The following is a 15,189-nucleotide window of genomic DNA, read 5'->3' on the forward strand; positions in this document are numbered from 1 at the left end:
GCAAACCTCATGTTCCACGGTGACTCTTGCCTCACTTCGTCCGTCAAGCTATCCATCACTACGGCAAACAAGAAAGGACTCAAAGCAGATCCTTGATGGAGTCCCACCTTCACCTTGAACCGTTCCAGCTGCACACCTCACTGCTGTTTCACTGTTCTCATACATGTCTTGCACCACTCTAATATGCTTCTCATTCACTACTCTCTCTCATACAATACCATAAACTCATCTCTCGGCACTCTATCGTATGCCTTCTCCAGGTCTACAAACACACAATGTAGCTTTCTAGGCAGAGGCAGGAATGCAATATACAGTTCGATTCAATTCATGCTCCAAGTTCTCAATAGAACAGCAGTCAACAAAAACAAAAGAATGCTGTAGTAGACCTGTGACATAATACAGGAGGAGTGCATGCCGTACCCTTTTGTTGAGGGAGTTCCACTGCAGGTTGGTAGTTTCCAGGTCATGCTCCAGAGCCTGTGTGTCTGTGTGTTTAGCTGCACTCTGGATTAGCCCCTGACCAACAGCATTCACGTGGTGCAGTTTGGGCTGGATGCTGTCTACCTGCTCTCGCTCCACAGCCTGCACAAATAGAGAGAAAATGGAGGATGAGTGTGTAATGTACATTAGGCACACTTTCCAGGAGCAACAAGACGCAGGTGGGAAAGTGCTTAAACAATTTGTCTGTCTCGACTCACTAAAAACAAACACAGAGCTTCAACTCAGTACAATAGTACTCTCGAGCTCCATGCACACTACACCATGACACTCAGATTCAGAGACAGTATTTACAAAAATGGAATGCAGTGATGTGGAAGTTTCAAAATTCCATATTTTATTCAGAATAGAACATAGATGACATATCAAATGTTTAAACTGAGAAAATGTATAATTTAAAGAGAAAAATTAGGTGATTTTAAATTTCATGACAACAACACATCTCAAAAAAGTTGGGACAAGGCCATGTTTACCACTGTGAGACATCCCCTTTTCTCTTTACAACAGTCTGTAAACGTCTGGGGACTGAGGAGACAAGTTGCTCAAGTTTAGGGATAGGAATGTTAACCCATTCTTGTCTAATGTAGGATTCTAGTTGCTCAACTGTCTTAGGTCTTTTTTGTCGTATCTTCCGTTTTACGATGCGCCAAATGTTTTCTATGGGTGAAAGATCTGGACTGCAGGCTGGCCAGTTCAGTACCCGGACCCTTCTTCTACGCAGCCATGATGCTGTAATTGATGCAGTATGTGGTTTGGCATTGTCATGTTGGAAAATGCAAGGTCTTCCCTGAAAGAGACGTCGTCTGGATGGGAGCACATGTTGCTCTAGAACCTGGATATACCTTTCAGCATTGATGGTGTCTTTCCAGATGTGTAAGCTGCCCATGCCACACGCACTAATGCAACCCCATACCATCAGAGATGCAGGCTTCTGAACTGAGCGCTGATAACAACTTGGGTCGTCCTTCTCCTCTTTAGTCCGAATGACACGGCGTCCCTGATTTCCATAAAGAACTTCATATTTTGATTCGTCTGACCACAGAACAGTTTTCCACTTTGCCACAGTCCATTTTAAATGAGCCTTGGCCCAGAGAAGACGTCTGCGCTTCTGGATCATGTTTAGATACGGCTTCTTCTTTGAACTATAGAGTTTTAGCTGGCAACGGCGGATGGCACGGTGAATTGTGTTCACAGATAATGTTCTCTGGAAATATTCCTGAGCCCATTTTGTGATTTCCAATACAGAAGCATGCCTGTATGTGATGCAGTGCCGTCTAAGGGACCGAAGATCACGGGCACCCAGTATGGTTTTCTGGCCTTGACCCTTACGCACAGAGATTCTTCCAGATTCTCTGAATCTTTTGATGATATTATGCACTGTAGATGATGATATGTTCAAACTCTTTGCAATTTTACACTGTCGAACTCCTTTCTGATATTGCTCCACTATTTGTCGGTGCAGAATTAGCGGGATTGGTGATCCTCTTCCCATCTTTACTTCTGAGAGCCGCTGCCACTCCAAGATGCTCTTTTTATACCCAGTCATGTTAATGACCTATTGCCAATTGACCTAATGAGTTGCAATTTGGTCCTCCAGCTGTTCCTTTTTTGTACCTTTAACTTTTCCAACCTCTTATTGCCCCGTCCCAACTTTTTTGAGACGTGTTGCTGTCATGAAATTTCAAATGAACCAATATTTGGCATAAAATTTCAAAATGTCTCACTTTCGACATCTGATATGTTGTCTATGTTCTAGTGTGAATACAATATCAGTTTTTGAGATTTGTAAATTATTGCATTCCGTTTTTATTTATAATTTGTACTTTGTCCCAACTTTTTTGGAATCGGGGTTTTATATATATATATAAAATGACCACCATCAGTGCCACAGCCAGCAACTCTGGGGATAACTGGAAAACAAGAATAAGAAAGTGGAGCCAAATTAAACTCCTAAGCTTAGAGAATACAGGCTCCTTTACATATCTACTCATGTCCCTGTAGGAAAATGAAAGCGCTATTGATGGTCTGTGTCCCCCTTGGGTGCTTTGATGCTCTAATTTAATCATGTATGAAATGAGATCATACATACTGCTTAGGTGGAGACAAGAAAAATTATTAGAAGCTAAGAAACAAGTCAGCATCTGCCCCATATTTGGAAAATCCTGTTTTCATTGCAGTGTGTGTGTGTATCCATACAGACAGCTGTTTTGCAGAGAAGGTTAGGTTCGTGCCTCAAACAGGATATCTGTTGGTTTCAATAACAATGAGCCACAGCCATGAGCCACCACACCCTCTACCTAACAGTGTGTGCATTAAGTGAATGCATGCTTGCTGTATGTGTGCAGGAGAGTTAGTGCCATTGTTGTTAATGCTTTTATCATCATCATCGGCGTTTACTCGTTTTGTCTCTGATGTTTGTTCACACAGAGCTGCTGCTCCGATCATCTGCTTGTGGACGGTCCAGCTAACATGGAATCATTTATTCTTCAGCGCTTCTGTTAAACCATGATCATCTGTCCTCCCGCAAAACTCTCTCAGGCCAGCTCAAGGCAGAACATGCTTCAGACCCTTGACTCTATTGCAGCCGAGCTCTGGAAAATATCTGACATGCCTCTCATTCCTTTTCCAATCTCTGAATGTGCCAGTAAGCTGGTCAGTCACTCTCACACACTGTTCGTCTTCTCGAATTATCCAGGTTTCTTCTTTTACAAACAAACAATTTTGTCAAACTCCTCCTTTGTTTCTCACCATATCTCCACAGATCACCCTTTTATTCCTGGCTGCTTTCCTGCCCAACGTCAATCCACATCTCTAGCCATTCCAGTCTTTATTTTTTCTTTTCTCTTTTCGTCCAAACCACAAGCCGAAGTTATAGTACTGACAAAAGGTCAGCTGAATCAGAGCAAAGCAACGTTACATTACATAGGTTACATTGTTTTCTCCCAAAATATTCAAGATTGTTTCACTTTTCATGAGGTTTCACCACAGTTCATGGAAATGGTATTATTCAGTGTTGTTTCTGAGTCTCAAAGGGAAGGTTAAAGAAAAAGAAAAGGCAAATTGAAGAACAATGAGAGAGAAACTAGGCGGGGGAAAAATGCAAAGTGAAGCCAGAGTGATGCAAAGTGAACGGACACCTTACACCTTACAGTACACTTTGTGACCATCACTCAAACAATACTAAATACTATTTCCATGATGAACTGTGAAATCTAATGAAAAGTGAAATAATTGGTTTCAAACAATTGGCTTGGTCACTACAGACGTCTGACAATTAATTACACTGAATCAATAAAAAATGAAGAATGGATATGCGCACATGCGCACGCACACACACACTTCGCACACGGAGCTAATGAAAACGCATAAGCAATAATGGAATAAATGACAAGATAATATTTCAAGATGGCATGGGATGACAAGCACATTCCCGAGAACAAATCAGAGTCATTTTTTTTCCTTGAATAAGTGCAAGACTTTCTTCCTCATTTCCCTGATCATCTTTTTCCCTTCATTTCTCCATACCTCTCTGTTAATTGCCTTCATTTTTAACTTTACTTTGGTTTTGAAGGCCCCCAGGCTAAGTTCAATTTCAGTTTTGACCTAGAAATACAAAGCTCTCTCAATAACTCAACTAGATAGAACTCGACGCCAACGGCGTCGATGGGGATGCCTCCGCCCGGTAGACTACACACCTTATTAAGTTGTGAATTGGGGATGGACATTTGACCTCACAGTAATCTTGACCTGGTGAAATTACTTGTATTAGCCTTGGAGATATCATGTTCACAAGGTTTTCAGACAGACATCTGACCTCACAGTGACCTTGACCTTAGACCTTTTGATCTCAAAATGTAATCAGTTCATGTTTGTCCCCAAAGCGCACAAATGGTGAAAGTTTAGTGAAATTCCTTTCATCTGCCTTGGAGATATCACGTTCACAAGGTTGCGGGACGGACGCACGCACGGACGAACAACCCGAAAACATAATGCCTCCTGCACCTTACGGTGGCGGAGGCATAAAAACAAGCAGACCTATGCCAACTCATAACATGTTTTGTCACTGGAAAATTCTGGAATAAAAAGTTTTCCAGTAAACATGAATTCACCGCTCTATACATTGGAATAATGAGCCAAACATTTGCACGTAATCAGTAATTAAATTTGTACTGAGGGGGTCCCCTGACTGCAATTTTTTTTTTTTTGAGAACCTGTTTTAGATGGCCGTTCTGTTAAATAGCACCGGACCGAGCCAAAAATGTTTCGAATCCAAATCTATGAGTTCATATCTGGCTGAGAGCTTTGCGATTGTTGAACTTGTGCTGAACTGTGCGATTCTGTGTTTACGAGCGTGTGCATGTGGTTGTCAGGCTTGAAGCCCTGCCCTCTCTTTGTTCCCTGCAGTCTCCTGAAACAGGTGCTTCCCACAAGCACTCGTTCAGTGCCATCATTTTCAAAATGGTCAAATATGCCTGCATTACCATTTCCTATAACAAATGCTCTCTTTAGGACGACCAGCTCCTTACTTTCTATACAAGTTATTGGTTTGTTTCCACTGCCTCATGTTTACCAGCAATCCACCTTTGTCCAGATTAGGTTTTGAGATGAGATCAGCTTTCCTCTTGTCCCCTCCCTGGCCAACAACTTTATCGCCCACTCTTATCATGAGCATTGCCAGGTGTTCAGCCATGGAGCCATTTTGTTCCATGAATGACTGGTCTGTGATTGCACCCCAGAGTGTTTCCCATCCTATCACAAAACAGCCACAATTTCACTATGCAATTTCAGTGGTGACCGTTTCAACCCGAGAGTTTACCCTAGCACATTACATGCATTTCCTCTGAATGAGGTGCCCACCCCTCTGGTGTTGGAGGGGAAAGTTAAATCATCGAGCCCAGAGCTGATAAGCTTGGCATGTTCTTATCATCTATTTATATTCTCAACAACTTTCTAGTGTTTGTATGTTACGGTCAACAGCAACCCCCTTTAAAAAAAAAAAAACCTTCGTATTTATTTCTCACTTCCCGATCTCAAAAGCAAGACCTTCGTACTGCAGAAACGGGGAGGGCTTTTGACAAGAAAGGACTGAGGTGGGGTGGGGTTTGTAGGTTTATAGCAGAAAAGGGCAAAATGAAGATTTATAGTTGGTTCAGCTTTAAAGGACAGATACTTCACAGAGATATGTTCTCTTGGCCTTTTTGTTCCTCTCCCTTCAACCCGCAAGATATATTAAAAGTTTAAAAGTCAATTTGCTTGCTGATTCATGCTGGCCACTCAGTAATTATAATGCTCTCTGCCCATTACAGATAGGTGATTATATTTGAGGGACGAAAGAGGCAGTGACACTGCAGAAAAGCGGAGTTGCCCATGGTAAGTTATGGCTAAACGAAATGTGGATGGACACCAAGGCTTGGCCATTACTTAGAACAAGTAAATGTAATGTAATAACAGGAGCACATCAGGTTTACATCAGCCAGACCCATGACACACACACACCACAACAACTATAACACAGAGCAGACACCAGACCAGTTACAGCAACCTAAGAGACTTTCCAACATTGACATACAAGATTATTTTCAAAACTGTAAGCAAAATAGCATCTCTCGCTCTCTCTCTCATATATACAAACTTGTTCTCTAGATCTCCATCATGAAGGCATTTGGAATATACAATATCCTTCATGTGCACCATGCAGAGATAATCAAACGAATACCTGCACAAGCAAGTGAAAATTTGTAACCGAGCTGCTAAAATGCACACGTTTTCTGTACATCAGACGGCCATGCTTATTTTCAAGAAATAATGAAAAAAAAATCAATTCATGGGGGTGTCGTGGCTCAGGTGGATAAGGCGCCATACCATAAATCCGGGGACCCGGGTTCGATTCCGGCCCGAGGTCATTTCCCGATCCCTCCCCGTCTCTCTCTCCCGCTCATTTCCTGTCTCTACACGGTCCTATCCAATAATAAAGGTGAAAAAAGCCCCAAAAAATATCTTAAAAAAAAAAAAAATCAATTCATAAATGTAAACAGACTTCTTCGCTTACCAAAAATGTGGTTGCTCAGTGAAGTCAAATTTAAACCTGCAATACTTTGCATAGACCACATTTAGGCAGTGTGAATACACATGCATAATATGGTCAAGGATGTAACCACTCACACACAAGGGTAAGAAAGTGACCTATACCCATTACCTGACAACTCTTTTTTTTTTTTTGGCAGTAATGATACATGAAACAAACAGTATCATAGCAGTAGAAGTTCTAATAAACAGAAGGTATAAAAATACAAGTATGTTTATTCTTGATAGTACAGTAATAGTCATGTATGCACTTTGTTATTGGACCTCCGTCATAACTAACTAAAATAGGTCTAGTAAAAATGGACCCATTTTCTATGAAGTATATTACAACAGCCTTTACCTCAGTGCTGAAGCATGCGGTCATTTCCTCATCTGGAAGCATCACTCGACAAGTGATGTCCTTTTTGTCACATGGCTCAGAAATTTCTTGTTCATACTGGTTTTCTCTAAAAAGTCTATATAAGAGGCCTGGTTCAAGTTGCTCCCACTGATCTTGACATGGGGGCACTGAAACTGGTCTTGACCCATCTGAGTCCCAGTCACTATCTTCATTCATCAACCCTAGAACAAAATCCACACCTGATTGACTAGTCTCAGATTCTGAATCCAAGTCTCGACAGTCCTCATCAGCAGAACCCCCATCAGACACTAGAGGGAGACGTTCAGGAGCTGCCAGGTACACAAAACTATCAGAGGATAGAAAAGACCCCTCTTCTGGATCAGAGCAGGGTTTAGGAAGGGGACTAGGAGGAGTAGATTCCACAAGTGGGGATGGAGGACAGTCCTGAGAGTATTGTGAAGGCACTGCCACTGCCAGGTAAACAAAGCTGTCAGTCGGAACAGATGAATCTCTATCTTTGCTGTCATGAATTCCCATATTTGACTCCTTGCTTATAGTCGATTTTGAGATTGGAGAATGAGGAGGAGATTGTTTGCTGTTTGAGGGTACACTTACTAGAAGGGATGAAATATCAGATTTTAGGGGACTCGTAGTCCTCTGGCCCTCGTGCGTCATCTCATGCTCAGGTATAGGCATATCCTCAGCAACAAAAACATTCTCAGCTACTGGTGAAAGGTCTTTGTACGTCTCCATAACCAACAACATCCCGTCATCAGAATTCAGCTTAACTAAAACAGTGGGATCCAATTCCACATCAGATTCCTCATTACAACTGTTGCCCTCATTGTCCTTTCCTAAATTACTCTTTAAATCAGAAGTTCCAAGCGACAGCTGTACTATGTCCTCTTTTAAATTAGATTTACACATATCTAACTCATAGTTATTGTTTTCTTCATCTAGTTCATCAGGACTTGGACATCGGTCTTCATGACTCACTGACGTATGGACCACATTAACCTCGTCTTTCACTTCATCATCTAGCTGCTCTTGTTCAGATGACACTCCACTGCCGAGGTCTGAATCAGTTTCTCGCCTTTCTGCTTGCGTTGAATCTGACAGAGTAGTTCTGTCCAAGTGGGACGTCTGAATTCCACTGGACTCCGATTCCAACAAAGGCTCATCCAAAATGCATATATCAAGCAAGGGTGTAGTGTGATCCTCTGGAAAGCTGGCATTAGCATCACCATCATAATAGCTTTCACTAGCAGTCCAACTTTGAGTATCATCAGCATCCTTGCTGGAAATATTCTGATCTGTTCCCAAACCTGATGACTCAGTCTGATACAGCTTTAACTGGTTTATATGATCAGTGCTCTTTGTGAGGCCAGCTTCATCCTTGTTCTGTTCAACCTGATCCTCCCTCTCATCTTCTTCTTCTTCCTCCACTCTGGCTAGGGTATGACATGCAACCAGGGGCTCAGTAGGGGTAGGTACTAAAGCTGATTCAAGACTAGATGCCTCCTTTCTTTCCTCCTCCTCAATACATTGCCTCTCCAATTCCAGAAAAAGGTCAACTGATCCATCCTCTGAACTTGGGTAAGGAGAAACACTGGCAACCTCTGAGCCCCCAAAACCTACCGGAGGGGTCAGAAGAGGCCTATAATCTGAGGTACTGAGCTGTTGTGTCTCCCAGTTCTGCAGCTCAGATTCCTCCCCCTCTACGGTCCATGAAATATTGCTTGCTTCATGGCTATCCAACTTTAACACCACCTGCCAGTTCTTTTCCTCCATTTCTAGCTGCTCATTTTCTTCCGTCTCCTGCACCCGTTCTTTCTCCTCCTCCAGCTCCTTCAGGATTCTGCGCTCATCTTCTTCAAAACGAAGTTCTGAAGCAGTCCGCTCTCGTAGTTCCCCAGTAGGTGGGGGCCATCCCAAAAGGCCCTCTGCACCCCCTTCTTGACTGAGACATGGGGAGAGTGGAAGGCCCCCATAACTCAGTCCCTCCCCCTCCTGCAGGAAAGGTGAGGGGGGGTCCAACAGGTACAAGGACTCTTCATCCAGATCACTGTCCTCTCCTAACAGAGGAGGCAAGGGTGGCAGAATTGGCAAGTTGTGAAGTACTACCCCATGCCCAAATGACCTTTTTCCACCTCTTGTAGTACGAGGCCAGGTACGGGCTTTAGTGGGTGGACAAAATACAGGTTTTGGAGGTATCAGTGGGGCAGTATCCTGATCATACTCCAGGAATGGCGGGTCCCTCTCCAAGTCAGATGTTTTAGTGGCAGCACTATTCCAGTGTTGTGGTTGTTCTTCTGACACACTTCTAACACAAAGCAAGGGAGTTGCTGTCGGCTTACTCTTCTCACTACTTCCCTCAACCTGCCTATGGATACCAGGGCTGAGTTGCGGAGAGCTAGCAGTATCCTGCTTTGTTTGGAGTACTGGAGCAGTCTGTAAAGTTGGTTTTTCTTTAGAAGGAGAAGGCATGGGCTTTATTTGTTTTGGGTGATGAGGGTGCAACTTGGGGGACTCTTTTTGCTTGACTGGATGTAGTGGATGGGAAGACATTGGGCTGATGGATGGAGTGAGGGCAGGAGAGCTGGAGACCAGAGGGGTGTGAGGGCCGCCTGAGGAGACAGGAGAAGGACTGTAAGGAGGAAGAGGTGGGATGGATATGGAGGAGGCTGGGGCAGTTAATAAGGAAGGTAATGGATGGAGAGGTGAAACTGGGATCCCTGCCCCAGATAAACGTTTCTCTCCACTCTCTGTAGACTCTATAGAAAGCTCTAACCGCTCAGCAAACTCCGGGTAAGTTGGGGGCATAAACGCTTTCCAGGAGCGCCTATTTGAACTATCTTTTTTGTCTCCAACATGATGCCGCCTCTTGGTCACTACAGCTGCCCCAACAGCAGCTGAGTTTGATGCAGGAATAATAACGCTAGAGCCAACACCCCCCACTGATGGCATGCTCTGAGGGTCACCAGTTAGCTTGAGAGCATCAAAAATCACTCTTTCATCTAACCTTTTTACCCCTGCATCAGCGGACCCGCCTCGTGCCACAAACACACCACCAATGTCAGCTCCTAAAGTCCCATTACTAGAAAGTGTGCTTCCTTCCCCTCCTCCAGAGCCCAAAGTGCTACGAGATGGCTGGCTAATCTTAGAGCCCTGGTCAATCTGCTCATTAATCCGCATGGTGTCATAGATGGAGCGCTGCGGTACATAGCAGTCCTCGATATAAGCTTCCTCATCATCACCCTTCTTAAGACACCTAGGATTTTGCCGCAAACAGTCTGGCCGGCTCAGAGGCTTCCCCATCCCGTAAAAGCGTGCCCTCAAGGGGCCGGGACGGGGCACAAACTATTCCACAAATAAATCCTCCAAAGTCAGTTTGTTGTTGAAATTACTAGTAGCCGAAGCCCTCGAGTTGTAGCTGTCCAGTTATTTCTAACAAACATTGATTCACAAAATCTCAGTAAAATGTCAGGATACTTATATTCCAGGGCAAACAATCATAAGCAGAGAGGGATTAGAGTCTGTGGCTCCAACATACAACGTTATTCCTGATCTTTCCTGGATGGAGCACATCAGGGAAAATGTCTCAGTCCAACTGACACTCATCTTCAGTAACATATTAGTCTTTTTGTTTAAAAGGCATGCAAGCACGTAGGAGGAGGAAAGTGAGTTATTAACTGTTTCAGCGGTCCAAAGTCCAGAATAGTGACAACATTCCATGTAGGTTGCATCCCCTCTGCGCTCTCTCTGTTTTCAACAGAGTCTTCCTCCATCCATACACATTCTTCACAATCCTTTCCCCAACTTCCTTGCAGCTACTTCCTTTCGCGTCTCTCTGTCTCTACCACAACAGGAAAAATCAGACAGGTGTTAGAGTTTCAAAGAGAAGCAAAGAAAGGCTCCTTTTAAGGTGAGAACTCCATACTCTGTTCCATAAAAAGATGTTGAGGAAATGCAAAGTATCCATCAAGTGATTTTGTCTCTCATCTTAATTGTTCCTTCACGCACATTATACTCCCTTAAACATTGGCAATGGGAACATTTTGTTAGAAAAAAAAAAAAGTTTGTGTCCAGTTAGATGCCTGCCATGAAACTATGCTTAGTATTGCAGGAGACTCACTCGTCAGATAGTTGTTCGCTATTTGTACATTTCCCCTGTCCTCTTTTTAATCTAATACAGCATATTTGGAAGACCGGCCCAAATCAGAGTTCAAAATATGCTGTTTTCACAGTTATTTTTCCTTTCTAGAGTGACTGAGTATTGGTGCTTTAAATTAACGCAATCCACATCTTTAAGGTCATTTCCCGAAAAGCAAGCAAGCAAACAAACGAAACAAGACACGGGGTATTAATCCTTTTCTCTGATCGCCTTCTATATTCCTCTCATCCAGACTGAAATGAAAATCTGTGAACCCAAATGACAGCCATGTCCAGAGGGGTTGAGTCAGAAGTAGGCAGGGAGAGGGTGAAGATTTCAGCCTATTCCAGACGGCAGAGAGTTGTGGGACTGTATCCAGAGGGCAGCGACGCAGACAGTAGCTCGTACCAAATGCACCCTTCCACTCGGGGCACTCTGCTTTTCAGACAACCCCCAGACACACTCCCTCTCTTCCTATCTTCCTCTTTCTTTGATCCACATGAGAGCACAGGATGATGCACGCAGGCTCAGAGTTCTTTTCCTCTTTTCTCCCAGTGTAGACTCTCTCTCTCTCACACACACTGTTCTCAGGCCACTGCGCTGCTGAAATGGTTTGCAGCTGCTAAAAAAATCTCCCACTTTTCCTCTCTCTCTCTCTCTCTCTCTCTCTCTCTCTCTCCCCCTCCCACTCTCTCACTCTCGCCTCCCTTTTTTCTCCTTCTGTTTTTGTTTGAATCCAGCTCCGTTTGTTCTGTTTCCTGCTCTGGTATTAAAACACAGGAAGTGCTCCAATCATGCCGGTTTCCTCTTCCAAAAAACACACAAGACCAAGCTGAGAAATGGAGGCTGAGATAAAGCTTTTGGTAGGAGGGGCCACTACGGCGGGGGAGTGACTAAGCAGGGGATTTGAGGTGTTTCAGCAGAATCACTGGCTTACAGGATCAAACCAGCTCATACTAACGACTAAATTCTGCATTACATATTATAGTTAAACATATGAATAAATAGTTTGCAATCTAGTCCTAATGCTACCAGAAAGAAGGCACTTGCATTACAAAAAGACAGAATCAAAAGGCACCAACCCACAGGCATAAAAACTCCAGGGAAACAAAGAACAAGAGATACATGATGGGGAAAGAAGGGGAAAGAGAAAAAAAAAAAAAAAAGACATGGATGATGGGGAGTGGGAAGGTTGTTAGTATGCAGGAAGTGAAGAGGCTTATCAATAACGGCTCCCCTTTTCTGTCCGAAACAAACTGGTGTGTGTGTATGCGGAAGCAAAAATCCCCTACTCGTTTTCTTCTTTCTACTCCTCCCTCTTTTTTCAAATAGCCACTCTGTAATTGAACAAAAACAACAAAGGAAGACACACACGAGCCTGCAATATTCAAAGTCCTCACTTGTGCATTCTTGACTTCTGCTCTTCTGAAACCCTATCCAGCCCTGAACAGTGTGTGTGTGTGTATACGTGTGTGTCACTGCTTTACAATGAAAATGAATAGACACAGAGACGGCACTAGCAAATGAAAAGTTCATGCACAAATGCCATTCTTTTTGTGTTGGTTTTGTCTTGTGTCTCAAGCTGTTCCCGTCCATGTTTTATTTCTCTATTTGCTCTTCTTTCTTCACCGCCTTTCCTTATTCGGTCGGTGCTGGAGGATGTATAAAGAGCTTTGGCAGAGAGCAGGCACAGCACTAACGCATGCTTGCTTACCCTCCCACTCACTCTCCATTGCTGGGTCCCAGACACACGCACATGTAAGGAAGACACACACACACACACACCACAGTTGCTCTGTGAATCACCCACACTGTCCATGTCTGTGTGTCCAACAAGCTAAATACTTTCTTTTTCAACCTTCCCTTCTTTCTTCTTCTCTCCCTTTTTCTTTCTGTCAGTCTAGTTGCAGCTGTCATGCTCGGTTCCAAGACAAACCTCCCAGTGGAAACAAAAGGGGTTTGTCTGTCTCTTGCCCTCATGCTCGCACCATTTCTTTCTCCTTCAGCTCAAACTGACCAGACACACTGCCATGAAGCCCCAGTGGATTAAACTGTATATTAATAGCATACGTCCCTACAATCATGGAAAATCAGAAGAAGAAGAAGAAGAAAAAAAAAACCCAGTTACGTAGAAATTACGCGAGTAAACATATTTTGTCCATATGTTCACTCGAACGTCTAACTACATCCTGCTAAAGGAGACGATCAACTGCATGCTGTAGTGCAAAACCAGCCTCAATCTGTATGAACGTGATCCTTTTAACTGACTTTGTTTAAAGTAAAATTCAGTGCCTGACCCCGTGTCCATCCCCTCCCCCTTTTCCCTTAGTCAGTCAGTGACTGCTCATTTGGCTTCTAGTTAAAAAGTCACAGTCCTGACTCAGACAGGAAGAGGGAGGGCTCAAGCCCAAAATCCCCTAAAACAGACTAACTGGAATAGTGTTACGGCTTTAGTCCCGGACAGAACCACGCTACAAAAAATTAACAGGCATTAATCTACCGTAAACACAAGGGGCCAGAGAATGGTATTGACTTTGCGGTGCAGTTTGTTTACTTTAGGACAGCACCTGTTGATCCTGTTCTCTCCATCTTCCTGCCTGCTCTTGCTTCCCCCAATCGCTGAGCACAGACTCTATTGACTCGACAACTAAGACGCTCAAAATTATCGGATTTTCTCGATGCCTTTATCACTCAAAAGCTCCCCACTCCTCCTCCTCCCCTCCTTTTCCCTCTTTGTGGTATCTAAGCACCCTGGGCGCTGACACTCCCCCTTTTTTCTCGATCTCAGCAGTAGTTTTATAATTAACCTGCAGGCTTTACCTGAGCCCCTCAGTGTGTGCATTGTTCTCCTCTTTACCAGACACAAAAGCAAAGCAGAGAAGTCAAATAAAAGCACAATCGACTCTTCCCGCTACAAGTAGAGAAAGGGATTTCTGGTATCATTTCTTACCGCTGTGTAACCGTCAAGGAATCGTGAATTGCACTGCAAATGTTTTATACAGAACCGCATTCTTTCTTGTAACCGGTTAATTGACATTTAATACCATGTTCGTGAAGCAGTTCAAAGAGAAAACAGAAATGGCACAACAGGCATAACTCCTGTTAACCACCCTGAAAATCACCATCATTACAACAATTATTAAGCCGCCTATTAATTTCACACATCAAGAAGGCTCCGTTGTTTGTGCAAAGTGCTTTATTTATTTCAGTTGGTGAGCTAATAGAGAGTGTGGCTGAGAGGGAAAAGTGGGCTATGCTATGGAATGCCACAGTAATTCACAACAGCTGAAACAATATCAGGCAACGGGAGAGGCAACACACACACACACACACACACACACACCCTAGCTAGATATCGCTTGGATAGAGAGTCAAATTAGCAAAATTAAGTCATCAGCTTGTGCTAATTACGTTATGCTAATCTAATCAAACTTCAAGGACAAAGAAAAAAGAAACTCTGAAAATGGGCACAAGAAGAAAACAACAACCACCAAAAAAAACACCCCCACTATATTAAATTCTAATGGCTGTCACTGCTAGATGCTTAAAGCCCATATTCTGGACTAATTTCATCTTTTGTTTTGTTTTTTTTTTTATATGAAAGTATGTCCCTTTACACACTCAGCCAGAAGGGTAATTTTGCACAAGGCCATCTGTCTACAGCAGAAAAAAATAAAAACAAAACGCGTCTGGAAAAATCCCAAGGGAGTCTGGAGCCAGATTCGTGACGTCACCTGTGGAAGCGCCAGCAGGCTGCGCGAGCTTTGCACGGTTTCAGTGTACAGTCTGTGTAGACCAAGCGCTCCCATTTCTCTCTCATTGTCCGGTCTTTTGGGAAACGATGAGTACTAATCCCATCAAGATCGGTGTTGCTACACCCTCCTACGATACATCTGTTAACCATTTTAATAATTACGCGATAACGTTGAAGAAATTTGCAGAAAACCACCAGGTCGTTTTCTCAAACAAACCAGCGCTGACGTAGGATTCAGAACGAGGCGTCCCGCACGCGACGTCACGAAAATCAACGTTTGCCGGGAAATCCAAACGGCAAGTTTTTTCAGAGGCGGACCGATTCGCCTCAAATGGCTTGATTTCAACCGAATTTTTCTGG

General features: G+C 43.5%; 1 protein-coding gene across 10 annotated transcripts in view; it reads right to left on the reverse strand.

Moving 5' to 3' along the window:
* Positions 1 to 15,189, reverse strand: part of macf1a (microtubule actin crosslinking factor 1a) — a 413,795-nt gene that overhangs the window by 48,867 nt on the left and 349,739 nt on the right. For all 10 annotated transcript variants that reach the window (XM_060942802.1, XM_060942796.1, XM_060942794.1 and 7 more), the window contains one exon: positions 421 to 582. In XM_060942802.1, coding sequence (XP_060798785.1) covers positions 421 to 582 — 162 coding nt within the window. The remainder of the gene's footprint in view (positions 1 to 420; positions 583 to 15,189) is intronic.

Source organism: Neoarius graeffei, chromosome 16 (assembly GCF_027579695.1).
Source record: "Neoarius graeffei isolate fNeoGra1 chromosome 16, fNeoGra1.pri, whole genome shotgun sequence".
NCBI classification, from domain to species: Eukaryota; Metazoa; Chordata; class Actinopteri; order Siluriformes; family Ariidae; genus Neoarius; species Neoarius graeffei.